Source organism: Lynx rufus, unplaced genomic scaffold (assembly GCF_022079265.1).
Source record: "Lynx rufus isolate CCGP_SWC_20201006 ecotype Redwood Valley unplaced genomic scaffold, mLynRuf1.p SCAF_8, whole genome shotgun sequence".
In the NCBI taxonomy this organism is placed as follows: domain Eukaryota; kingdom Metazoa; phylum Chordata; class Mammalia; order Carnivora; family Felidae; genus Lynx; species Lynx rufus.
In genome coordinates, this window is record NW_025814896.1 from 118,193,619 (window position 1) to 118,219,339 (window position 25,721).

At 55.3% G+C, this 25,721-nt stretch overlaps 1 protein-coding gene across 2 annotated transcripts in view; it reads right to left on the reverse strand.

The window, feature by feature from the left end:
• Positions 1-13,640: 13,640 nt before the first annotated feature.
• The window catches only part of BABAM2 (BRISC and BRCA1 A complex member 2), a 400,562-nt gene continuing 388,481 nt past the window's right edge, over positions 13,641-25,721 (reverse strand). The window contains exons 12-13 of one of the 2 annotated variants that reach the window (XM_047069870.1): positions 16,303-16,479; positions 13,641-13,958 (exon numbers count right to left, since the gene is read on the reverse strand). In XM_047069870.1, coding sequence (XP_046925826.1) covers positions 13,895-13,958; positions 16,303-16,479 — 241 coding nt within the window. In that variant the 3' untranslated portion in view covers positions 13,641-13,894. The remainder of the gene's footprint in view (positions 13,959-16,302; positions 16,480-25,721) is intronic. The other variant, XM_047069871.1, reaches the window with a different exon arrangement.

Here is a 25,721-nt window from a genome sequence, read left to right on the forward strand (position 1 = left end):
GCTAATGCCAGGCAACCAGACTGCCTGCGTGCAAATCCTGGCACCACCCGTAGTAAACTATGTCACTTTGGCAAAGTTACCGGACCTCCCATTCTTCATCTATAAAATGGAAATAAGTTGAGCTGTTGGGATTGCAGGAGTCAACACCTGTGAAGTGCTTAGCACAGTGTCTGGGATATATTGCAAGGCCCCTACTAAGCACCGGTTATTACACAGCCGTAATTTCTTATCTGAAACCTTTGGCCTTTCGCATCTCAGAGTTTACGTTTATATGTCTTTGAATTTTTAGAAACGTAATATGCGTGTTCCGATAGCACATGTGATCCAGCGAGGTCTTGGCAGCTTGCCATGGCCAAACGCATTAGCATTTCCTCACTCACAGCTACGAGTAGTCACCCTAAGCGGGAAAAGGAAAGACCACAGGCAGCCTCATGTGTGATCAGGCCACGTTTTGCTGCCAATTAAGTTACTCCAAAATGTTGGGGGTTTTAGGACTTTGGGAAGTTTGGACTTGCAGACAAGGAACTGGGGAGCTGGGATTGTTATTGCAACACTTGTTTAGGAGGGAGTACGGAAATGGTTCCCCTTGCGAGCCCACTGTGGAGAAGGGTGGCTGGGCGCCTCCTCCTGCCCCTCTGGGCTGCCCACCGGGGCCCGCCCTGCACAGTGTCCCCGGCACAGAGGGCCTCCACCCAGCGCCTTTGTATGAATTAGAATAAGGCAGGCTCCTCGCAGCCTCAGCACCTGGAGATAAAGCTTGGCAACTAGAGAGCAACTCTACGCGGGAAAGGCGTCTCTTCCTCTGGGCAGGCTGACACCAGACGAGCAAAGCACCAGCCTCGCAGGGTGGCCCTGCAGCTGATGGGCAGCTGGCACCCTCCTGACCCCATGTGGATGTGCTCTGAAGGCCTGAGAGGTCACCAAGAACACAAGCTGCCCATGGAGTGGAGCAGTGGAAGGAGCTCCTTCAGATCAGGCCATCTATCCTCAGGCACTGGAAGTTGATTTCTGACTCATCTGCCCCTCTCCGCCACCTCCCCCTACCCTGCCAACTTGGGCCACTTGGGCCAAGAGTCACAGGCTCAGGGCTGTGCGGGGAAGAGGGAACGAGTTCCTTTCATCTCAGAATCCGAGTGAGAATCCTGGGCTGACGTCCCCATGGGGTCATCAGGCCCCTGTCCTAGAGGTGGGAGCAATGCCCTGGACATTTGCACAGAGTGTTAGCATTTCCAGATCCCTTCCATAGACTCCAATCTGATATTCACAAGGACCATTCATTACCCCTGTCTCACGTCTCAATAAAGCCAGGTTCAGAGGCGAAGTGACTGGCCCAAGGTCACATGGCAGCAGTTGGCGGAGCCCATATTTCCTGCCTGTTTAGTGTTTTCCATGCCACACCTCAGTGCCTCTGGGCCCCCACCTCACAGCTGGTCTGTGGCCTTCCCGAGATGGCTTCCCTGCTGGCTATAGTGGGTGCCGGGGGCAAATTCCTGGCCAAAGGCAGGTGCCGGCGAAGAGTTGGGCCCTGGCCCCGGGGGGACCTGGCCCCCGCGTCCTGGCCACACTGGCAGGGGAGGCATCCTCTGTCTGCTCCCGAGGGTTAAACACAACACCTCAGCTAATAAAATATAAAGAGCAAACAAGACAACAGCAGGGGTGGATTAAGGAGACTAATGCTTATAAAAGTGCTTTGAGCCCCTGAAGAAAGGAGACACCAAACACGAAGCTTCATTCCCTAGCCTTCGGTCACTGTCAGGTGGCCAGGGAGGCTCTGAGCCTCACAATGGAGGAGGGAGGGAAGGGCAAGGGGAAGGGGAGAGAGGGGAGAGAGGGGAGAGAGGGGAGGAGGTGGAGGGGGTGTCCAGGCATACTGGGCAGAAGACATGCCGTGACACTTGCTCATGGCATCCTGTGAGCAAGAGGGGTGGCCATTAACACAAGTGAACTGCCACACAGACAGAAAAGCAGGAGGCCAAGTATGTGGCGTCTCGCTGGCCTCCAGGCCCTGGAACACGATGCACAAACAGCATGGTGAGGAGGCTCTCAGGTCCACGGGGGCTCAGAGCCAGGGCAGGGTCCTGGGAGGTGAGTCCTGGCTCACTGTGGCTGAACAGGTGTGGCTACCCCCCACATAGGGTAAAAGCAGCCCCAGTGCGGGGGGGGGGGGGGCTCTGCATGGACCAGGGCCAAGGACCAGGTGGGAAGACGCAGGAGCCCAAAGTAGGTGCCAGTGGCCCTCCCAGGAATGAGCACAATGTGAGGAAACAGTCCAGGAGGGCAGACCAGCCTCTGGACACAAAAACAGAATCTCAGCTCCCAGACCAGGTGGGAGGGAAGAGGAAATCAGCCCAGAGCAGGGCCAGTGCTGCCCTAAGCGAGGGGTGGTGGTGGGGGGGGGGGTCTCTCCAGCAGTCTGTGCTGCGGCCCCTACCCCAGCTGGCCAGTGATCCTTTCCAGAACTGGGGCAAGTGATGTGCATCAAGGTTGCAGGTGGTCCCTATGGGGCCTGTGAGCAAATGGTAAAAAGATGCCCCCATCTGGGCAGCTGTAGCCCTAGGCACGGGTTTGCTGCGTAGATGGCGGCTGGGGCTACATTTTAACCCCATCCCCTTTCCTGACTATACAGGGTGACCCTCACCTGGATGGTCCCCTGCCAATCCAGGATGCTTCTGCTGTTATGGGGCCTTTGAGATCTTCCTTCCCACCTCACCCCTCACCCTGGTCCCTGCCTTAGGGCAGATGAGTCCCCTGCCATTCTCTCCCCCTGGGATGCCCTTCCTGGCTCCTGCCACTCAGAGCCCGTGGGCAGGCAGGTGCCACCTCTCCCAAGTAACACTTTCCGATCCCCTAGCCAGAGTATGTCTCAAGAGCCCCCTTCACCTCCACCACAGACACTCTGTCTTTCAGAACATCCTTGGAACATAGTGTGTGGGCACTGGAGACACGCTGGGCGTGAGGCCTCTTGGAGGTGATTTCTCACAGAGGCTGGCACATAGTAGGTGTTCTAGAAGACAGTGTGAAATGCCCTAACATTGAGGCCTGTGGCCGGGCCCTTCACAGGGGAAGCTCAGGGAAACCTGGCCAAGGGGCTGGGCCCGTGGATGGTGCCCTGGCCCCGAGTGAGCCGGCCAGCGGCGAGGCAAGCCGCCCCCTGCAGCCTCCCACACTGGCCAGGTGTGGCTGGGCTAGACTTGCGGTGGGCTGAGGGCTCCTTAATGACAGTAATAATAGTAACAGCAGCTCCCATCCGTGGCTGCTTATTATATCGCAGGCATGTTATGTCCATCACTCGCCAGATCGGCATAACCAGCCTGTTAAGTAGGTGCTATTATCATCCCATTTTATAGACAAAGAAACTGAGGTTCGGAGAGGTGAAGGTCAGGTAACCACTAAGTAGCTTAGTGAGGATTTTTATTTCTGGCTCCAGACCTGGGCTTCTAGCCCCAACTGGGGGATTCCGGGCCGTGTTCAGGCCCCCGTGCCTCCCACCAGCCCAGGCTGGTGGGAGGCTGGCAGAGGAGGGCAGCTCCAGCATTCTCTGAGGCGCTGACACCTTCCCTTTGGTCTCAGGCTTCCTCCCACCTCCACGCCCACACATGTCTGGACAGATGCAGGTTTCAGGCTCTCCCTGGGGCCCCCACCCAGGCCTGCCCAATGCCACCTCCCCAGGCTGCTTCCATTCCCAGGGCTTGAGGCCACGTGGGGAAGGCAGGACTCAGGCTCCCCGCTGCGGCCTGAGCATCAGCACCCTTGCTTCTCACGCTCTGTGCCCTCTGCTGTCAAAACTTGAGGGGGTGTTTTCCCATTTTCCAGCTCTTCTAGTTCACCGCTTCCTGCCCCAGGGCCCTCCCCTGCCCCACCTGAGGGTCCGATTCCTTTACAAGTTCCACCTTAGGCTGCCTCTACCCTTTGGCCTCCAGCCACCACTCCGGGAACCTCCTTAAATATCACTTTGATCCTGTCCCTCCCCTGCTCACAAGCCTTCAAGGGCTCCCTCTTCCTCCTGCAGCAGCTAGACACCTCACTTCCTGGGAAGCCCTTCCTGAGCTGACCGTTTCTCTGTCTTACTTCTCCTCACATCCCACCTCAGCTCAGCCTGGAGGCCCAACACCCTCCTCATTGTCTTACCTACCTCAGTGCTTCCTCCTCCCCTGCCACAATATTCTAGCACACTCTCCCATTTCCCACTGCATGAACTGGTCCATTGCCATGAAGTATGTTTCACGGAACATACTTACAATAGGGAAACTCATGAGCTAATTCAAATGGCCAAAAGGGGAGGCGCTATGCGAACCCCGGAGAAACAGGAGGGAGATCTTCCAAAGATGGCTGTGAAGACCGTGGCAAGATGGCTCAGACTTAGGAAATAATGTTAAGTAAAAAGCAAAACCGGACGCAAAACTGTATCATGTTGGTTCTGAACCTGTGACAACCGAATGGCTGGGATAGCATTCCCCATCACAGAATCGGCGCACGGTACGTGTTGCCCGCTGTTAAACACCACGCTAAACGCAGTTATGTCAGGAGGATGGGTTGTGGATCATTTCTGTGCCTTGCTCCTCTCATAATGGGAAAAAGGCGTCGATACAAGCAGTTTTGATGGCAATGACGGGGAGGTTTGGCTATGACACCCGTCCAGGTGCCCGCCTTCCAGGTCACACCCACCTCGGAAGGATCCAGGATCCAGAACGCAGGGCTTTCAGACAGGACTCATCTCGGGCACCCCACGGGACCCTGTTCGCCCACCTTGGGTCCTCTGGAACTGAATGGGAGGCGCAGGCGGCCAGCCAGGGCGGCTCTGGGGGTGGGCGGAGCCCGGGGGAGTGTAGGCGGCAGGGCCACCGGCACCCATTTCACCACGTCCTCGGGGCAACCCCCCCCCCCAGGGCCCCTGCCTGGCGGCAACAGCGACTCTGCGTTAGGTGGTGGCAGTGGCAGACTGCTCACACAGCTGTGCTATCCCCAAGCCCTGTCTGCCTTGTTCTCATGAGCAGCCCGTGAGGAGGTCTCCTGTTGCACACATGAGGGACAGTTAACGCCCCGTGTGGTCAGAGGGCGGCGGGCCAGGACTCAGCCCTGCCTTCCCGCTTCACGATTTTCGCCTGCCCCGTCTGGAAGCTCTGGGGTCAGCGACCGACGCCACTCGGGGTTGGCGGGGGGCAGGGGGGGTCTCCAGGGGCCAACGGCAAGCCCACACTGGGGCCTGGGAATGAAGCAGGTTCTGGAAGGGGAAGGAGAACAAGTGTGCCTTGCCTCCTTCCGGTCTTCCCTGAGCGCCCTGGTCACGGTCCCCCCCCCACTCCTCCCTGCTTTACACCCCCCAGTGTACTCACTGTGCGTCCTGTTCATGCTGTCTCTCTCCGGCGGGATTGGAAGCTCCAGGAAGGTAGGCGTCCTTATGCCTTATTCACTGCCGCCATTTCCAGTGCCTGGCACCAAGTAGGTGCTCAGTAAATACCTGAATGCCTGTGAACTAGGCATCCTGTTCTCCTCAGCCCAGCCGCAGACCCCACCAGGAAGCCCAACCACCACAACGAGGCAAAGGAATAAAATATTTTGAGGGCCAAGAGGCTGAATCTGGGCCCAGCTGACCCCTCCTCTAGGAAGCCCTCCCTGATTTGCCTGGTAAGCAGTGTGGATCTGCTGCTCTCCCGCAGGGCATATCACCGCCTCCCCTGTGAGCAGTGTTATCTTTCCGGCTTATCTTTCCGGCTCTTTGGGGGCAGGGTTGGTCTTATCATCTGTACAGTCCCAGGGCCAGGAAGAGAGGGTGCTCAACATTTGTCTGTCGAATGCCTAAGTGGGGTTCAATCCCTGCTTCTCCCTGGGAGCAGCTCCCACATCCAGGCACACAGAAAGTGCTCAAAAAACACGTGGAAAGGCCGGAGGCCTGCCTGGTTCGGTACTGCTCTTCCGCTGTTTTCCACCTGTTTGGTCTGGCCCCACCTGTTTGAGCCCAGACACGTGGGCTCACCTGTGTCCTGTTCACGCTAGACCCGCCTCGGTCAAGGCCTTCTGGCTTAGGATGGCTCCGGTGTCTCTTCCTGCAGCCTCTGCAGGCCTGGCCACCCTCCCAGGGGTGTGGGACACGCAAAGTTTCTGGATGACGCTACCCTCTCCAGCCCTGGAAACCTGCTTCTCGCTCTCAGGGCCGCCCTTCACGACCCGGGTAGCTCACGTGTGGGCACGTGGGAGGCAGAGGTACTGAGAAGGGGCTTCGTGTCTCTCCACAGCTGCGGACGGTTAACGCTGGGCCTTCATCCTGCTTCTCCAGATCAGCTGCGAACGCCACCCCCCCCCCCCCCCCCCCGGCCCTCAGCCCAGGGTCTGGCTTGGGCAGACCAGGCTTTCTAACCAGGGGCCTAGAAAGCCATCAAGGGGGTCCGTGACTGACACTCAAGATTTTAAGGGAGGCTAATGTTTACTGTATGTTTACCACAGAGGAGGAACCCCAGGCTAATAAAGTGTTCTAGTTTTGTCTGGAAACATGCCCATTGAGTGAGGTAATTTCCAGTCCCTAGTATTCTTTGGAATCTCTAGCAAGCAAGCATATGTCATTGGTCAAAAGGGGGGGAAATAAATGATTACTTAATAACTGCAGTTTAATAAACAAAACCTTCTGAAAGCAGGGGTCTTGACAGAAGTGAAGAGTTGGGAACTGCAGGCCAAGGTGCTCAGCATGGGCTCACTGAGGGGAGAAGGGGAGGGAGAGGGAGGGGGAAGGAAGGGGGAGGGGAGGAGGGGGGAGGGGGAAGGAGGGGAGGAGGGGGGAGGGGGAAGGAGGGGAGGAGGGGGAAGGAGGAGGGGGAAGGAGGAGGGAGGAGGGGAAGGGGAAGGGGAGAAGGGGAGAGGAGGAATAGGGAAGAAAAGGAGGGGGAAGGGGAGAAGGGGAGGAGGGAGTACAGGAGGAGGGCTGTGGGCCTGGTGGGGCTGGCAGAGGCGGTGACCGTGACCGCTGGCCCCAGGAGTGTCAAATACACGGAGGGGGTGGCATCTGAATGCCTGTAAGGCAGGGGCAGAAAAGGATTATTTTTGTAGTCAGCCGAAGCTTAAGAGCAGGGATGGGAAAGGGAAAGAAGGACTAAAGAACAGGCAAGGCTTAACCTGGGCAAAATCTGAGTGACAAGAGAGACTTCAGACCTTTCTGAGCACTCACTACCTGCCGGTGCTGGTCTAAGCGTTTCACATGTCCCAATTCACGGAGCCCTTCTGCCAGGCCTGCGATGGAGGCAGGAGTCCCATTTTGCAGAGAAAAAAACTGAGGTCAAGTGGCTTGCTCAAGTTCATGCCTCTACTAAGTGGTGGAAACGGCATTTGACTCAGGCTGACTGGCTCCAAAGCCCACGGGCCTCATCTCCCACAACAAGCCAATTAGCCAAGGGCTTGGGTTCACCGAAGCGTGCTCCCGTCGGGAGAGTTCTGCGCCATTTCTGTGATTCCCCTATGGATGCCGACTGCTGACTGCCGGCACCTGGAATGGGCAAGGTTGGGGGGCTGCTGGTCCTGGGGTGACAGAAGGGAAAGCAGAGGAGGTGCCCCAGGGGGCAGCCCGAGGTGTCGGTGCGGTGCGGGTGGAAAGGTCGGGGAGACAGGTGGAGGCAGCTGTCCGGGTTGGGCAATCCGCCAGCCCACGCAGGCTGACGGCCCCCGGTGTGCGGAGGACTCCTTACCCCACCTGAGCCTGTGCTTGAGCATCAGGAGGGGACACTGAGGCAGGATAAGGGGCAGTGGAGTCATCTGAAGCCCAGGCTGTGTGTGGGAGTGAAGGAATGAGCCCCTGAGGAGTCTTCCCCCAAGTCAATCTGGCCCCCCCCCCCCCCCCCGGGCCGATCCTTGCCCCCAGGCCTCGTGTCCCCAGGCGTGACACGGGCCCCCAGCTGGGCTATGAAATGAGCCCAAGGTAAAATCCCTCCGTCAACCTACTTGAACTTATGCACCCAGATGACCACTGACTCCAAAGCTGTACCCTGGGGAGGTGGCACTCCTATTCTGCAGGCATTGTTATACCCAAATGGTTTCTGGCCTGCCCAGGAATTGCCCTCAGAGCCCCGATGCCTGCCTTCGGCTCTCTGCAGTGGTGGCCTATCAGCTCTCTGAAGGGCCAAGAAGGCAATGGATGCAAAGGACCCAGAACAGGGCCTGGGATCTCATGCATGATGCTTGAGAGGGTTTTCGTCACTATTAATACCCCCCACCACCACCTGCTCAGACAGCCAAAGGTCATTGCCAGCTGGGGAGTCCTATTTTGCAGCAAAAGTACGATCGCGGAGTCGAAAGGGATGAGTTCTCTTGGGTGACTCCTAACTGGGCTCACAGGGGATAGAGTGAGGAGACTTCTGTAGAGGGACAGCTCCTAGCTGGTGTTGAAGAAGTGGGTGATGGGCTCTATTCTGGAGGAACACGTATCTGTCACACCTTCCACATGCCATGCGGCTCATCCCAACGTGGCAACTGGCCCAGCCCAGGGAGGGTCATTCTGGTCATTCCTGGGTTGCCTGTGGGGTTACTTTTATTGCCACAATTAGTCATAATTCATCATAACCCCAAGCTTGACCTCTCAGACTTATAAAGCGTGGCTCTTCCAAAAGGGTCAGAGATGAATGGAGGAGTGACATGGGAGCCCTGAAGCAGGAGAACACGAGTCATGTTAGGAAATAATCCTTGGAGTTCTTTCTTACTTGCCCTGGGATCCTGTGCTTTTGGAAATAGCCTGGTGCCCTTCCTTAATAACCGCCACAACCATTCCCATCTAGTTTTCCCCAGATGTCAGGCCATCGTTTCAACCAAGTGTGTCCTGGGCTTTAACCTGAGAATGTGGCACAAACTCAGATTTTTTTCCCACAGTGGGCTGGCCCTGGCTCAGTCATCTGCAAGTCAGTTGGTATTTCTATGGATTTCTGTAGCCACACAGGCCCATCTGCCTGCACAAGGACTGCTTCAGAGCACCCTGCAGTAGAGGGCACACGGACACACAGAACCCCCGGTGGTGAAGCCTTGGAACCAGCAGACCTAGGGCCAACCCCGGCTTCCACCTGACCTGGCCCAGGCCCGACCACCCCAAGCCCCTCTCCTCCTGCGGAAAATGGCAGAAACCAGGATATGAACGTCTCGTATACGATAGATGCTCAATAAATCTCTCTCCATGTGGAGAAGCTTGATAAGGGAAGTCGAAAGAAACCAAGCCCTGGGCTCATTGCCTTTGTGTAATGAGGACCGGGGATGGACAGGGAGAGGGGGAGAAAGGGAAGGAAGGAGGGAAGGAGGGACAGAAAGCAGCAGGGATGAATGAATAGGTAAATATACCAGCTTCCTGTCCTCAGGTGAGTTATTTAGCTTCCTTGAGGCTCAGTTTCTGGATCTACGAAATGGGGATAAGAACGCCTACCTCATTTACTTGTTTTGAGGATTAAAAAAGACAATGTACAAAAAGTAGCTAGCACGGAACGTTATTTATAGCTCTATGGGGATAGCCACCACCATTACCCCCTGCCCAGGACCCATTTCTACTTGGCATCTGGTCCCCTCTCCTTTACTCACTGTGCATAATTACTACAGATGCATAAACAAAAAGGTGAGGCTTCTTCTCTTGCTTTCATTTCAAAAAGCATCATCGACTTGGTTATGATGCCATGAATAGCGTGAGACGCCATCTGACCGTGAGATGGTGTTTTTAACATTCGCGTGAAGGAGAACGTGGGACGGGCCAGTCCCCGTGAACTGGGGCAGTTTCTGGGGCTGGCACTATTTATAGGCTCAAGCAAGAGGCGAGCCGAATGTGGTGATTTCTCTACCAAGGCCGTGCCTGCAAAACAAGAGTCTGTGGCCGTCAGGAACCGAAACTGAGTCAGAAGCAAAAGTGACCTGTGCTGCTCTGATTTTCCTGCCTGTGACAGAGCAGGCTCCAGGGCGGATAAGCAGGTCACGCGGGTGTTTGTTCTCAAGCGCTACGCAGAGCAGCACGCTGACCCAGCGTGGCGGGGGGTGGGGGCGCCCACAGACACTTCCCATCGCTCGCTCGTTACGATCAAGAGGACTCATGATTTTGTCTTCCCAGTGATCCAGACAGGGCCACTCTTCCGAAGGCCACATTCGTTGGGCAGGACTGCTCAATAGGGGCATTCTGACTTTTCAGAAAAAGGCCAAAGTCAACATCAGAAAATCATCTTTCTGGTCTGCAATAATAATAATAGCTGCTTTTTATCAAACCTTTCCGTGGGCCGAGCACCGTAGTGGTGCTTTAGGTACATTGTGTCTTCACAACCCTAGGAGGCAGGTGTTTACTCCCATTTTACAGATGAGAAAACAGAACTCCCAGAGATTAAGGGAAGACCCACCCTGGGGTCTGTTTACCCCGGCCGAGGCTCCCACAAGCACCCTCCCTGCTTCTCCCCCGTCTGCATCCAGGGACCTCAGGTTGGTAGCTTGAAATCGATCACAGTAGGGGTATTTACACCATGGAAACTGGCAAACAGTGCAAGTCACGCCCCTCCTGTTTTTCTCGTCCTTTTAAAAACCGCTGAAGAACTGCCTGTCAAATATTTGCCAGCCACCAAGTGGGCAGAGCCAGGAGTCAAATAGAAGTCTCTCTCCTCAGGGCGCCTGGGTGGCTCAGTCGGTTAAGCGTCCAACTTCAGCTCAGGTCATGATCTTGCGGTTCAAGAATTCGAGCCCCGCGTCGGGCTCTGTGCTGACAGCTCAGAGCCTGGAGCCTGCTTCTGATTCTGTGTCTCCCTCTCTCTGTTCCTCTCCTGTTGACACACATACACACACACACTCTCTCTCAAAAATAAATATTAAAAAAAAAAAGTCTCTCTCCTCAAGTTCACGCTCTTTCCAATTCATTCCCAGGAGCAAACGGGCTCTGTCATGGAGCCCCATGACATCGGGCTGGAGGCAGTGGGTCCTCAGGAAGCCGAGCGGCTGAGAGAAGGCTGAACACGGACAGCCCAGGTCTCTTGCACCTCCGTCCCGGACCTCCGGGGAGAAGCCCGGGTATTGCTAGTCAACACATCGGAGTCCTTTTCCTTGTCCGTGCGGAGCTAAAGATTCAACCGAAATGACAAGGGCTGACTAAGCTGGAGACGGGTTTTATGAGGTAATAATAATGTGCTCTTATAAATGGCACTTTTCTTCTTCAAAGCGTTTTATGGCCATTTACTAATTAGTCCCGGGCTGTACTCTGTACGCACGTACAACGCGTGACGATTGGCTGAACTAGCAAGCAGTGTTTAAAAACACACAGGTGACTGTCATCCATTTACAAGCACCGCTTGCTCCTGTTGCTGTCAGGGCAGAGGGGAAACTCACAGATGCTGGTTTTGAATCCTTAGCATTTGCCACACGAAGTGGCTATTGTCACCTTCGGTTGTTTGGTTCCTCCTAAGAAAATCAGCCCAAACCCTCCCCCTGAGACGCAAGCCTTTTTAAGATTCATATACTCCTCGTGCTCACAGACCTATACATGGCACATCATCCTTCTCTGGGAAAGAAAAAAGTGTGTTTGTTTTACGAGAGAGATGGCGACATACGTGAGACGCGGCACTGCGGGTCCAGAGCCGGGAGCCTGGGTCGAATCCTGACCCTGGCACTGACTGGCTGGTGGTTGTGGGCAACTCACCGAACCTCTCTGTTCTTGTTTCCTCATCTGTGGAAACCTCTACTCAGGGGCTTACTTCACAGGTCTGCGGTGGAGATGCTGAGACCAAGTGTGTGACAGCACTTCCCAGGCACGCCGTGCCTTGCTTGGCAAGCGTGTGGGTGTATCGTCAGCAGCCTGGTGGGCCTGAGCAGATATGCACCCCTAGAGGTTGGCAGGGGCGGGAGGGCCATTCCCAGATCACACGGCCCGCTACCGGCTGGTGTCACTACTGACTGGCCGCTTGAAGTGCCGAGGGTCCAGGCCACGTGACCTGACCCCGCCCCACAACTACCAACCACCCTCTGCTGGAACCGGCGCTGAATCCCCCAACTGGGTCTGAAGCCCTGACTCAGTCGACTCTTGGCTCTGTGGGCAGTGAGCCCTACCCATGCCCCTCCACGGGGGGGGGGGGGGACACAGCCACAGCAATCCTGGGCGACAGCGTCACGGAGCAGAGAGAATGAGGCTTGGCCCCCGGTGGCACGGAGGTAGAGTGGACTGTTGGCCGGCCAGGGGCAGAAGAGGCTCCAGAGTGGTCGGCTGGCTTTGGGCTCAGAATAATCATCAGGGGAGTTTTATCACAATCCAGATGTCCCGGCCCCGATGGGTGAGAACTGATCCAGAACTGCAGTGGCGTCCAGAGCAGCGGCTCTGAAAAAAGCTCCCCGGGGGGTCCTGATGAGCCAAGTCTTTGTATTACGTACAGAAGGGACTTACTCAAGGTCACACAGCCAGCTGCTGGCAGAGCTGGGGTGTGGACACAGGGCACTGGGCTCTTCTCTGTCATGGGAGTTCCCAAGGTTTCAGGGCAGGGGGCAAAGCACCCACGCGGTGTAAGAACCCGGAGCTGGGCGGTCCTCCAGCTGGTGGCTGGCCGGGGCGGGGGCTCTGTCCCAGCCATTCCCCTCCCTCCTGGGAGCTGGAGAATACAGGAAGGAGAGAGATCCCTCACGGGCCCCCACGAGGGCCCTGGGCTGGTCCCCTTTCAGGCTCACATGATAAAAGGGGAACCAAGGGGAACAGTGCGAGGCCCCGTGAAACCCTACAGGTGGGCTGGGGCTTCACCTTCGCCTGGGAAGGCAGGTGGGTGAAGTACGGGTACAGGCCCTGCAGGCCAGCTGCTGGCTTCTCTCACCTCAGTGCGTAGGTCCGACGTCCCGTGCTGAAAGCCTTCAGGATGGGACAATGCTAAGCGAAAGTGGCAATCTTATAAAGTGGTCAGGGTGGCTGTACTCAACTTGTGAGGGAGCTAAGAGAAGTCGTGTGATGGTATGGAGAGGCCTGGCCCCCAACTCCAGGCTTGCTCCCATCCCAATTTGCTGGGAGAGTTTCTGTAGCTCTTGGGTCATAGTTCTCTCTGTGTACTTAAGGGGGCGGCAGGGGTGAGGGGCTGGGGGTGGAAACAAGAGGAGTCCTGACAATCCATAATCCATAAACATAGGAAAAACGGAACTTGCTCAGGGTATCTTCCCCAGCCGCCAGGCCTGAGCCTGGATATCAAACATACGCCAGTGATGGCCCACAGCACCCAACCTTTGTCTTCCTGGTAGGATTTACACCAGGCCGCATGAGCCCAAGTAGGCCTCCTATCAGCCTAGGGAGGGGTGACGTGAGAGAGGGAAGGACGGATTCACTGGCTGATTCAGCAAACTCTGCACAGGGCGCCCACTCAGGGAGCTGGGGGGGTGGGGGTGCTGGACCCAGTTGTTCCTGAGCCCCAGTCTTGGGCCTGGCTTGCTGGGTGGCTGAAACCACGCAGGGTGGTCAGATTCATTCAGGCAGCACCTTTCTCGATGGAGAACTGCCCCAAGTGGGAAATGTTGGGTGTAAAACACACACACACACACACACACACACACACACACTCGTGACACTAGTTTTAGGGACAAATAAAAGCAAAGGGGGGTTTAATGTTAAAACTTAGACAAGGTCTTGGAGACAAAGGCTTTCCTGGAATAAGGGTGTGTGCATTTGTGGTGTCTTCCTTTCCCCGGAAAAATAGTTTGTCATAATTTGTGATTTTATTTCTTCCAACTAGAAATATACTGAAGGAAACAAAGAGGGAGCAGCTGGAGGTGGGGGCCAGGTTGCCGCCGGCCAGCTTCAGTTTGGGTCCCAGGCGGGGCGTGCAAAGCCGCTGTGTGAGCAAAACGCTGCCATGAAGGCATTCCAAGTGGCTTCCAGGAAGCCGCCATATGTGCTGACACGCATGTGGACAGAGCAGTCTGGCTGGCCGCTTCTCAAGACTGGTGTTTCCTAGAGCTTTCCATTGGCAAACGCTGCCTCCTGGAACTGAGGGACAAAGGTTTTGAAATAAGCCCTGGTGGGAAAGAGGGGGAGAAAAAAGTTGTGGTTAGCACAAACAACTTGAAAAAAAGTGCAACTCAGAGCTTTCAACCTAACTCAGAACAGTTGTTATTTATTGTTCGTGCATCTGGGGTTGGATTTCCCTTCCCTGCTGATGCAAAGCCCTCTGGATTTTTCCAAGGGAGGTACACACAGTTCACTACTGTGCTATCTTGTGTGGACATTTCAAGGGCCCGTATGTAGACCTTCCTGGCGGCCAGTTCCTATTAGACATCAGTGCTCAGTCTCCCTCTGCTTTTCCCGGGCCAAAGACGGGCCTGATCCCCGCGACAAGCCAGACAGTGGCCAAGCCAGCCACCCAGTCGTTTCTGTGACCTGAAGTATAAAGAGAATTGTACTCTTCATTCAGTTGGATGAGACAAAGAGGGTCTAAGAAAAAGGATTTCTAAGCGTTCCATGGTCTCCACTTATTTCCAAATATATGTGCAGTTTGGTCTACTGGAAAGAAAGCCAGGCTGGGTACCAAGAGAGCGTTCCTTGGTCAGTCACAGACTGGCGACGGGATCTGGGGCAGACCGTCTGGCCTTTCTGGAACCCAGATTCGAATCTGTAGAGACAGGCTCCACGTCCTACATGGGCCCACCCTGCCAGGCACGGTATGCGGTGCAAGGGGCTTCGAGGTGACCTAGACGGGGCCCCTGCCGCACAGGAGATCCCAGTTTAGAGGAGAAGACAAACACATAATCGGTGCCAGCCGAGGCGGTAAGGGCTCCTGTGGAGGCACCGTGAGGCACCAGGCTCGCACCATCAGTGATGGTGGAGGTGGAGTAGGCATTAGGGGTGTTCTAGGCAAGAAACAGCCGGAGCAGGGACAGGGGGCAAGGGGTGGCTTGCGGTGAGCTGGGAAACTCAAAGCTCTGCCGTAAGACAAAAGGTGAGGTAGGAAGTGGAGGGGCGGGGTAGGCGCCCTCGGCCCCTGGTCACCCAGGCTTGCCTCCTACTTCTCTCTCCCCACCCCCGGCTCACATGAGGGCAGGGTAGTCACATCTTACTTATCCAGAGCGGCTCATTCAGAATCATAACATGAACTAGGACGGGCCACCGAGAGGCCCTGTCACCACCAGTACCACAAAGGCCGCAAACAGGGCTCCCATGGTGCAGGGGTGAGTGGCCCTACACGATTCAACAGGCCCTGGGGTCCCACAGTGCAGTTACAATGACACCCGACTGCCCTCCCGCTGCCCCAATACCAAGTCAACTGAAACTTCTTTCCAATGTCGCCACTGTGTCTGGCTTTTGCAGGCCTGGCCTCCGTGGCCTCAGTGTGGCCTTTATGTGCTGCCTCCTCTCTCAGGAAGCTCTTCTCCGGCGTGACATCCCACATCCTAGGTCTCCTACCTCCCTTCTCCTTGCTGTGCTCCCCGGATGAGCTCTCTCACCGGGACCCTCCCATCTTGGCCCCCCCCCGCCCCCCTCACCGCCCCAGCCCCTCACACCCGGCGCCGTTCTCAGCCTCGGCCTCCTTAGCACAGAAGCACGCGATCTGGGCCCCTCCGCCCTCATTTCCCTCCCAGACTTCCGGCCCCACGTTCCAGCCACCTGCGGGACACTGCGATCTGGATGTCTCTGTAATTCAAACCAGTGTGCTCCGAATGAAGGGCTCCCCAATATTAGGTCTTTGAACTTGCTTTGGCCCATCTGTGCTTCCGTAACAGAACCCTGTTTCCACGGCTCCCATGGCTCCCTAAAGCCCTGCGGTGAATTCATCCTGATGTTCTTCCTCCTCCTCCACAACGTCCCTCCGTCCTTTGTGACACCCCCTGGCTCCAGGTCTTACTACCTTTCAACAGAGCTGCTGCACAAGGCTGTTTCTCCCCCCGGGCACGGGCTTGCTTCACCCTTCTGCTACAAGTAGAGACCTTTTCTTCGAGTGCGCATCCCTGTCGCTACCCCAACCACGACCCTGCATGTTCCCCGGACTTGCAGCCTGGCACTCCACGATTGTCACTATCTGGCTCCGACATGTTAAAAAAGCTGTGTTTGCCCTTCCATTTTGGGGCGCATGCACCGCTCCCCTGGGAAGCTAAGAAAGCTAAGGATCCTCTTCCAGAAAAATTGCAGGTATGCCCTCCAGCCTCCTGGAATTGGGGGAGGTCACAGACTCCCCGACGCCCACGCATGGCCCAGGACGCAAGCCCCCCGCTCCAATCTGGCCCCCTGCTCTTCCTCACACATGCCATTTTCCACCTCTGGGCTTTACTCGTGCTCAGGTCAAATGTCAAGTCCTCCCTGGCTACCAAGAGGTTCTCTCCCTTTGCACTTCTCCCAGCATCTGTCACGTATGCTACATGTCATACTTGCCGGGCTGCGCGGTGGGCCCTGGAAAGCAGGGAGCACATCTTTCAGTGACCCCACAGGCCATCCCGTCGACAGCATCCTCAGCTGGCCCCTCAGCGAGACCTTCACGGCTGTAATTAAGGTAACTACGGATGGCCACCGGGTTGCAGGAGGCGTTAACGCATGTCCATTGCACGCTGTTCAAGAAGGTGAGAGAGTAGCCTCAGAAGGCAGACAAATGTGACACGCAGGCACCGAAGAAGAGGCTGCAGTCCGTTCTCAGACTTCCAATTATGCCAACACTTTGAAGGATAGAGCAGCCTCCTCCATCCACATCCTGCTTAACACGGGCCTGAGCCGGCCACGCTGTCACCGTCTCTGGGACCCGTGACCTCAAAGCCCTTTCCAGCCAGTTGCACCACCACAGTTGTCCTGATGGACAGGAGGGGCTGCGTGGGGTCCAGAGAGCCACAGACCTAGAGCGAGGCTGGCAGGGCATGCGAGGCCCTGGGCTGTGTCTCCCACCGCGAGCAGGGGTGACGAGTCCAACCCCACGTGACGCTTGCACGGGACAGTGTAGGAAGGGATCTCGTCAACTGTCTGCAGCCACCCAGTGTGTGGGCCACTCCTTCCCCACCCATGTTTCATTGGCTGCTGTTCGCCCAGCGACATGCATGTGTTCACTGGAGGACAGCCTGGTGGCCCATTCTCGACAGTCAGCGACTGACAGGCGGCTGCCGACGTCCACTGTACTTGCTTTGCTGCCTGAGGTGTCCTGTGGAGCACGGCCGACCCCAGAACCACTGGGCAGGGTGGTGCCCCCTCCCCAAGTTACAAGTCGGCCCCCCGATAGGCACCCGATGAGTGGACGACGCTGGCTGGGCCTGGGGCCCGCCCCCTCCCTCCCTCTCGCTTCAGGCCCAGAGTCCCACGGGTCCCCAAACAAATCTGATCGGCTGTTCTTCCTCGGAAACTTCTGGGGTAGGGGCTGCAACACTACCAGCTCCTTAGACCAAAAGGTCTTGGCAAGAGGGAGCAAGCTTTAGAGTTAAGTTCTTTCCTTCTTCAGAAAGTTCTAAAGTTTCCTGTTCTGTCCTGGGCTTTCCCTCCAGGGCGAGCTGTGTGACGCGAAGGGGAAGCAGTGTGGAGAAGGGCTATTTAAAGGCATGAGGCTCTCGGCTGTTGTCAGCGGGCGCTGCCCCACTGGGCTCCTCACGAAGCCAGTTCAGGGAGAGGGAGGAGGAGGAAGGGGAAAATGACAACTGGCTCCCACCCATTTATAGATTTATTTTTTTTAAAGTGCTGTTTTCATTTATTTCACTTCTTATCAGAGAAAATGGAGAAGTGCCCAGGGTATAGCTTGCCAAAGGCACTAGTCATCTATCACCTTTTGAAAAACTCTTTGACCCAAAGACAAAACGTATGGCACGCTTTAAAGTGTAAGTGTGCGGCAGGGTGGGGGAGGGGAGGTCTCCTCACCTCCGCGCTAACTGGCCGGGAGGACCCGTGGGGAGAGAGGCCTTGAGTCAGTCAAACTCATCATTTCTATTCACGCTGGAAGGGAATTTATATTTAGACCAAATTCGAGCTGAATATGCCTTAGGACAAAGTAAGGTTCTGACCTTCTTCACTGGTCTCAGTCCCTCTGCTCCGGGTTTTATAAAATCACAGCTCGGTCCAATCCCAGAGTCTCAAGTAGGAAGAATGAAGCTTGAAGAACGGACCCCAGGCTGCAGCTGGGTAGGTTTTCCATGAATTCAGAGCAGGAGTGGCTACCGGCCAGGCCTCGGCTCCCGGGCCGACAGGGAGTGCGGCAGACAGACCCCTCGGTCCAGGAGTCAGGGAGCGGGCGCTCGGCAGGAAATCTCTTCCCTTCTCGAGGAGTCAGATCCTTCATGTACAGAGCGGAGCCCTGTAGGCCGTGGGCTGTGAAGGCCGCGGGGGTGAGTGTCGTGTGCGCTCCAGAGCCAGCACACCTGGGCTCGAGGGCCGACGCTGCTCTTTACTGGCTCTATCGCTTGGGCAAGTGACTCACCTCTCCGGCTTTAATTTCTTCAACTACAAAAGGGGAAAAGTAACCTTCAATTGCCTTAAAGGGTAATCCTCGTGAGGGTTCAATGAGATGGCCCAAGTGAGCACTTGGCCTGGTGCCTGGCGTCATAGATGATCAATAGATGTCAACGGTTACCGTGGGGACGAAGCTGGGTCCGAGGGGAGAGGCTCTGAGTCTGTGGGGGCAGCAGAAGAGGGAGCCCCTGTGTGGAAGAGGACATAGGGTCCTTGCCCTCGGTTCATCCTTTCTGTCACGGCTTGTTGGATGATCTCTCGCCTATCACATTGAGCGGGGCAGTCGGAGGGACAGAGATGGCCAGTCTCGGGGCGGGGGGGGGGGGGGGACACCCAGCCAAACTTTTCAGGACACGGCGCATCTCTTAAAATCCAGTCCGGAGGTGCCAGCGGCACGCTTGGGTTATCTGAGGATGGGCTGTGCGGTCACAGCCACCGGCACCCTCTTTGTCTTCTGCCCGAGCTGCTGGCCGTGTTCCTGTGTGTAGCTCTGGTCAAAGGCTTGGTCAGGGAGGAAGCTGCAGCCGTGAACTAGAGGGATGTTTAAGAATCACAGGGCTCTGGCGGCCCGTGATGGGGGCGCCCAAGTTGGCTGGGTCCCCACACAGGCCTTCTGTTCAGGTCACCAGGTATCGTAAGGGGCAGTCCGTGGGTCAGGTGGAAAGAGTACCGAACCATGGAGACATGGATTCTAGTGCAGGCCTTGGCTTGTTGTGTCATCCGGAACCGGGACTCAGTGTCCTCACCCGGAGCAGGAAGATTTATACCTGATGGTCTCTTAGTGCCACCTACTTATGGTTCTGAGACGCCCACGTGACCTTGAGCAAGCCATTTAACTTCTTTGGGTCTTGATCCTTCACCTGTTCAGTGAGGGCCCCGGCCAAGCCCGGGGCCCAGCGTGTCACAGGTGGTGGCAGTGCGGAAAGGCGGTAGTGGTGGCTGTTACCATCCACGGTGCCTTTTCACAAACAAGACAGGGTCAGCGATGAACACTGCAGGGCCCTGAGGAGACGTTTAGTGGCACCACAGGCAGCGCACGACAGGGACGGAAGACCAGTTCCCCAGCCGTCCCTGTGCCGTCCCACCGAGGGGAGGCTCCACAGCAAGTTGTTAGTAACCGGCGTGTTCTGGGGAAGGGGTTCTGGAAAGTTATGACAGGGACCATTAGGGAAATCTGCAGACGCCTTCGGGTGAAGGCATTTAGGAACTGTGTCCAAAAAGGGCTCATCTATAGGGGTTTTCCCTACGGGAATTGCAGTTCTGTATTTATTCAATGGATATTTTCAAACGAATAAAAATCCACATTTGAACGTGTGAACTGATATGGCTTTAAGAAAATTCTAGCAGAAACAGAAAACAAGGCCCAAACGGGTTGGGGACTCTGGAGAAGGGGAAGGGGCCCCGTGGAGCGGGTGAAGCGTGGCTGTCAGTGTGGCAGGAAGCCCCGCTCTCTGTCTGCAGGCAGGAAAACGCAGGCTTAGTGAGTTCACGTGCCCAGTGGTGCCCTGATCCTGGTGCCACTGGGGTACATCTTCCCACAGGCCGGAGACCCTGGGGTCTTGCTGCCTTCAGCCTTGCTTACTTGGGACTTTGTATTGTATAAAAGCCTAAACGATTATCTTCTTCCAAAACAGGGCTTGGTAGTCTCTTTTTGGAATTCGAAAATCTTTTTTCTCTGGGCAATCATGAGATGAGCCTTAGGATGTCTGCCAGAGTCAGGCCAACGTGGTGGTGGAGAGGGGCGGGGTGGGAGAAGTGGTTTGGGGACACGACCCTCGTTGTCAGGAAATCAAGGAAATATAAATCAAGTCAGAATGCATTTTTGCAAAGAGAGGCAAGTTCCAAAACATCTAAGGCCCATTTCTTTCCCCACTTTTCTGCTGCAGCTGTGACTTCAACTGGCACATGTTTTTAATCAGTCATATGAAAACCGATTGTGGTCTGAAAATCAAAGCAGTCCTGTAAATAGTGAGACAAAGTCCTGCTAATCATTTCTCGTGGTCTTGCCTGGTCCTCATTGTCCTGGATGGGCCACTGTAAATACTGACTCATCTGAGGTTACTCTCCTCGTGTCAGAGGAGTCAACCTTAAAATAGGATCTCTACAAAGAGACCTGCGTCTACTCCAATGCCCTTCACCCCAAACCCTCCAAAGGCCCCTGTGAAGTCTGCCCATCAGACTCCGGGCGCCTTGGTGGGCAAGTGACTGGCACAATGGAAGCTTATTTTGTAGCTGCGCCCCAGGCGATGTCCGCCTGGCTCTCTGGCGTGGGCTCTAGGAACAAACAAGTGGTTGTAACTGGTTCACACAATCTCCCTAAATGTGTCGATCCTTGTGCACGGCTGCTTCGTTTTTAGGGGGTCCGAACTTGCAAAACAAGAAAATCAACACGCTTGAGATGCAAAGGCTTGATATCTTGCTGGGAACACAGCATCACGAGCTCACAGCTTCGGGTGGCAGCCCCCACCCCCAGCTGGAAGCAATCTCCCCTCCGCTGGATTCCACGGCACACCGGGCCTCCAACCTCAGGCCCAGCCATGGTCTGACTCGAGTCTGGAATGTTTAGATTGGTGTCTAGACGATGTCTTGTGCAGCTCGGGCTCCTCGCCTGTGAGACTGCCGACGGGCTGAGACTGTAGTCTCAGTATGTGTTGAATTAAATCAAATGCTGTTTTAGGAGGACTTCAACAACCAACCAACCGAGATCCATTTCTAGACATCAAAGTATTGGGATGGAATCTGGCTCCCTCTAAATCACAGGGTATTTTTAAATGCTTACTAAAATGATCAAAATTACCTAGTGGTTCTCTCTCCTTCTGAGGCCCTCCAAGGAGGCCCTCTGGAGCCTGGCCAGTTCCTTTGGGCTACAGAAGCTTGCAGCCAGCTTCTGCAACTGCAGGAGTGAGGCCTTGTCCCCAGGGCTGCAGGTATCTCTGCCCCCTTGGAACCCTCTGGCACAGTGCATGAGAAGGCGGCCAAGGAGGACAGCAGAGGTCAGCTGGCCAAACGAGAGGGAGGGATGGGTAGTCCTTATGGGCTCCTGAGCCCAGCCACAGGGCTCCCATCCTCCACTGGGCCCCATCTCTGGGGGCACACATCCGCCACATTCCAACCGTTCTTCCATAGCCACCACACACTCCTCGACGGCAAGATGGTCATATTCAACCGCCTTTTGGCATCCCAGGTTTGGTGTGGGGCTCAACACACAGCAATGCAATAAATATTTCTAACGAACGTAGACATTTGGCTTAAAGACGTACTTTAGAATTATAACATTTTGGAACAAAAGGAAATCTCAGAGGTCATACAGTCCAATCACTACAGGGAAGGGAAAACTGAGAGCCGGAGAAAATGGTGGCTCCTCTAACACAGCACACGACAGTCACGGCTGTTAGTACAGGTTTTCTTTCTTTTTTTTTTTTTTCAACGTTTATTTATTTTTGGGACAGAGAGAGACAGAGCATGAACGGGGGAGGGGCAGAGAGAGAGGGAGACACAGAATTGGAAGCAGGCTCCAGGCTCTGAGCCGTCAGCCCAGAGCCCGACGCGGGGCTCGAACTCCCGGACCGCGAGATCGTGACCTGGCTGAAGTCGGACGCTTAACCGACTGCGCCACCCAGGCGCCCCAGTACAGGTTTTCTCTGTAAGTCTCTGGACAGCAGAATTTAGGGATGGTTCGTCCTTACTGCCCAGTAGTGCTCAACTTCCTTCGGGCCTCACAGCAAGTGAATGCTAACTTGGTGCATGAGTGAATGAAGTGCCCACGGCCAGCTGGAGGCCCTGGAGCTAGGGGCAGCACTCGCATTCCTCTCAGCCTGATGCTGTTTGCATCCTGAACCTATTCGATGAGAGGCTGGGAGGAGGGTTCCAAAACATCTCTGGCGTGGGCTCTAGGAACCCACGTGGTTCCTAGAGGAACTCTAGGAACTCTAGAGGAACTCTAGTACCTTGTGGCCACTGAGAAAGGCCTGGGCCCCTGGGTGGGGAGGGGGCTGAGATGAAGGGGTGCACCTGGTTGGGCTGAAGCCAGACAGCGGGTGTTGGGGGCGGTGGGGGGGGGGGCTAGGGAGTGTGGCACTGCCTGGGGACCCAGAGCAGAGCCACAGTCCTGTGCTCATCCTGTTTCCCTCACTGTGCCTCAGATGGCAGGTGCCTCGGTGGCGGGCACCGGTCTTCTGCTCCCTCTGCCCAGGGCTGCATGAATAGGAGCTGAGCACTGCTCCCGTGGATGGCTGTGTGGATGCCCGTGAAGGGTGTCGGGATCCCTCCACAGGCCTGGCCAGGACGAGAGCTACTGCTACGCTCACCTGTGCTGGGGAGACGCTGACCGCCCATCTGATGGCAGTGAGTCACTGCCAAGGTCACAGATTACTCTCCCCTTCTTAGTCAGCGAAGGGGGAAAAACCAAAGGATAGACCTCGAAGAGGAAGTGCTCAGGGTCCCAGCCGAGCTGGCCATGTGGAGTGGGAGTGTGTGTCCGAGGCCCCAAGTCACACTCCAGTGGGGATTGTGCCTCAAGGCTCCCGCTCAGCACTGCCAGGCATCAGCCTCCGCAGGAGAGTGCCAGACCCCCACAGTGCCAGGGCAACACTTAGGAGATGGACTCTTTGGGGCATAAACAATCCTGTCCTCCCTAGAGAGTCTCCCTGGAGCTTTAAAGTGGTGTTTGCCTGGCTGTGAATTTGGGTTCTCCACTTAGACTCGGCATCTGGAGGCTGCAGTTCATGTCTTCCGTGGATGCCCGGGCCCCTGCCTGCTGCTTCTGGGCCCAGCTTTTCGTCGCTCCAGCTCTCTGAGTATTCGCACCCCCTCCCCAAGCTGGGTGTTCACAGGTACCCCTTGCAGACCGAGGGGAGGGGCAGCAAGGATGGCCAGGGTCCCTCTTCTTTCTATTCTAATCCCTCTGCCTGGCAGCTGAAATAAGATCCGCAGACATCTGGCTCTCGGGGCTCACAGATGGGAGAGCAGCGATTCCAAAGGAAGGAACTATTCAATGGGAGAGGCTGCCCGAGACCCACCCTCCCTGCTGGGCTCCAGGGGCCTTGACAGAAACTTCAGGTGGGCTATGCTGGGCTGGGAGTGTAGCGAACTTCTCCAGTAGGCTGGCAGGAGGCAGAACCGTGGCAGGCAGGGAGCCTTATGGGTCCTCTCAGTCATTCTGAGGGGCACCGCGGAGGGTGGGGAGGAGCACGGGGGAGGAGCCCACCTGCTCCGTAGGGCTCTTTGCACCCTGCACCAAGCCCGGGGCCCTGTGCATGCTGTGCACGGGCAGCTCTGGCCCTGTGTGCCAGTTAGAGAGAGCCAGGGCTGGAAGGAAATGAAGGACACACAACGTGAGTAAATGAGATCCACACGCGGTATCAAACGGGCTGGTTCAAATGATTGGTATCACGGTTGCAGTGCGTTGTGAAATCAATTTAGTGGGTCCCAAGCAGCATTAACATGAAACAAAATAAAGTCAGAGTGTATCACATGTGGCGAGGGGAAACAGTTTTTCACGAAACTTTTGTTTTAGTTATAAAGACAGAATTAGGTTATAAAATAAATATCTTCCCGTGGATTGCGGTTAAAAAAAAACAAAAACAAAAAACCTGGAAGCCATAAGTATAAAGGAGGGAGGGTGCCTGCTACGTGCTAGACTTCATGCTATTTGTTTCCATCTATATTATTTTACGTTTACTTCTCCTGATGGGCCTACTGCCGGGGAGGTATTATTATCTCTGTTTCTGCCAATGAGAAATCTATGATTCAGAGACGCAAAGCAGCTTTCTAAGATCACGCAGGTAACTGGTGGCAATGCTATTTATAAATCCAGAGCTGCTAGCTGCTGGACTCCAAAGGACACGTTTTTTCCACACCGCCATGGTTTCCAGAGGAGAGAGAGCTGGAGATGGCGTGTGGAGGCCGGGGCCCTACCTCTGGGGCTGCCGTGTGACACCGAGTCACTCGGACTCCTCTTTGCGTTCGGGGGTTTCTCCAGTGCTCTGCTTTGGCGATCCTCCCCTCCCAAGCACCAGGTTAGCTACATTTGGGTCTCCTCCATTAACACCGAACGGCCGACAGCCCAGGAACGAATTCAGAGAGTTACTTACTGCCAGCTCACATTCGTTCTTACAAACCCCTGCTAAATGGCCCTCCCTCTTGTAGGTTTATGTGTCTAGAGGCGTTGACTGGTATCTTTAGTCCCCCTCTAGGGACCTGCATCGGGTGGCTTTTCAGTAGAATCATGACTGCAATGACAAGGGACAAAGGGATGAGCTTGGCCTCCCTCTCGCTTGTCCCTCGGGTTCCCGGAAGTACTAAAGCACCTGCGTGAAGAAGGAGGCCTACTCTGAATGTCCGCGAGAAGGAAAAGAAAGTACGGGGAGGACCTGTGCAATCTACCCAGGTGCACATAAGAGGCATCATAAATGTTCTCCAAATAATGAGCCCCAGAAGAGCAGAGGGCAGAAGGTCCTTTAATAGTAAGGTCATTTGGGATCTTAAAATCTCCAGGGTTGTTGAGAAGTACAATGTCTGGAAAATGCTATAAAATGGGAGGTATTATTATCTTGACATAATTGAGCTGTAGACTAGGAATGGGGAGGCCTGAAGTGTGATCCTGGCTCTGCTTCTTACTGGCTATGCGACTTGGGATGGGCCACCTCACCTCTCCGCACCCCACACTGCCTCATCTGGAAAGTGAAGGGATGGCTTCTGAGTTCACTTCCAGGTCTAAAACACTACTATCCACTTATTATTATTATTATTATTATTATTATTATTATTACTTTGGTAGCAATCCAACCACTTTAGCCAGAGACAGTGGCTTACGTGGAAACAGTAATTAATGAATGACCTCTCCCTGTGCTTTGCTAGAGGGGTTCTCTCAAAGCCTTAATAAGTATTGTCAGGGATATCACACATGTCTGAGGTTTCTAGATCTCTCCCTTTGTCTCTAGATCTGACATAGGACCCCAACATTGGGTGGCCAGCATCTATCCTGGCCACCTTCCTTCCATCCTTCAGACCAGTAGACAAGCAAACACTCACTCAGTCATGGATAGCTCCTGCTCTAGTAACAGGCCGGATTCTGCGGCGATCAGGGAATGAATCTGAGCGGGGCCCTGGCCCTCGGAGGTACACAGACACTTGACTCTTAGAGCAGAGAGCTGCATGCTAATTCTGGTCAGGGTTGGATGGCTTCACTTTCGCAGTCATGGGCCAAGCCCTCCTTGACCTGCTTCTCCTCACTTCTAGCGCTCTGGAGCAACCAGAGCAAATGTTCTGCTGGGAGTTTGCTTTCTTTTCTTCTCAGAGCTATACCAGGGCATTAGCCAGCAGGCCAGACGTCTAGCACCTTTAATGACAATAATAATAATTTGCATTTATA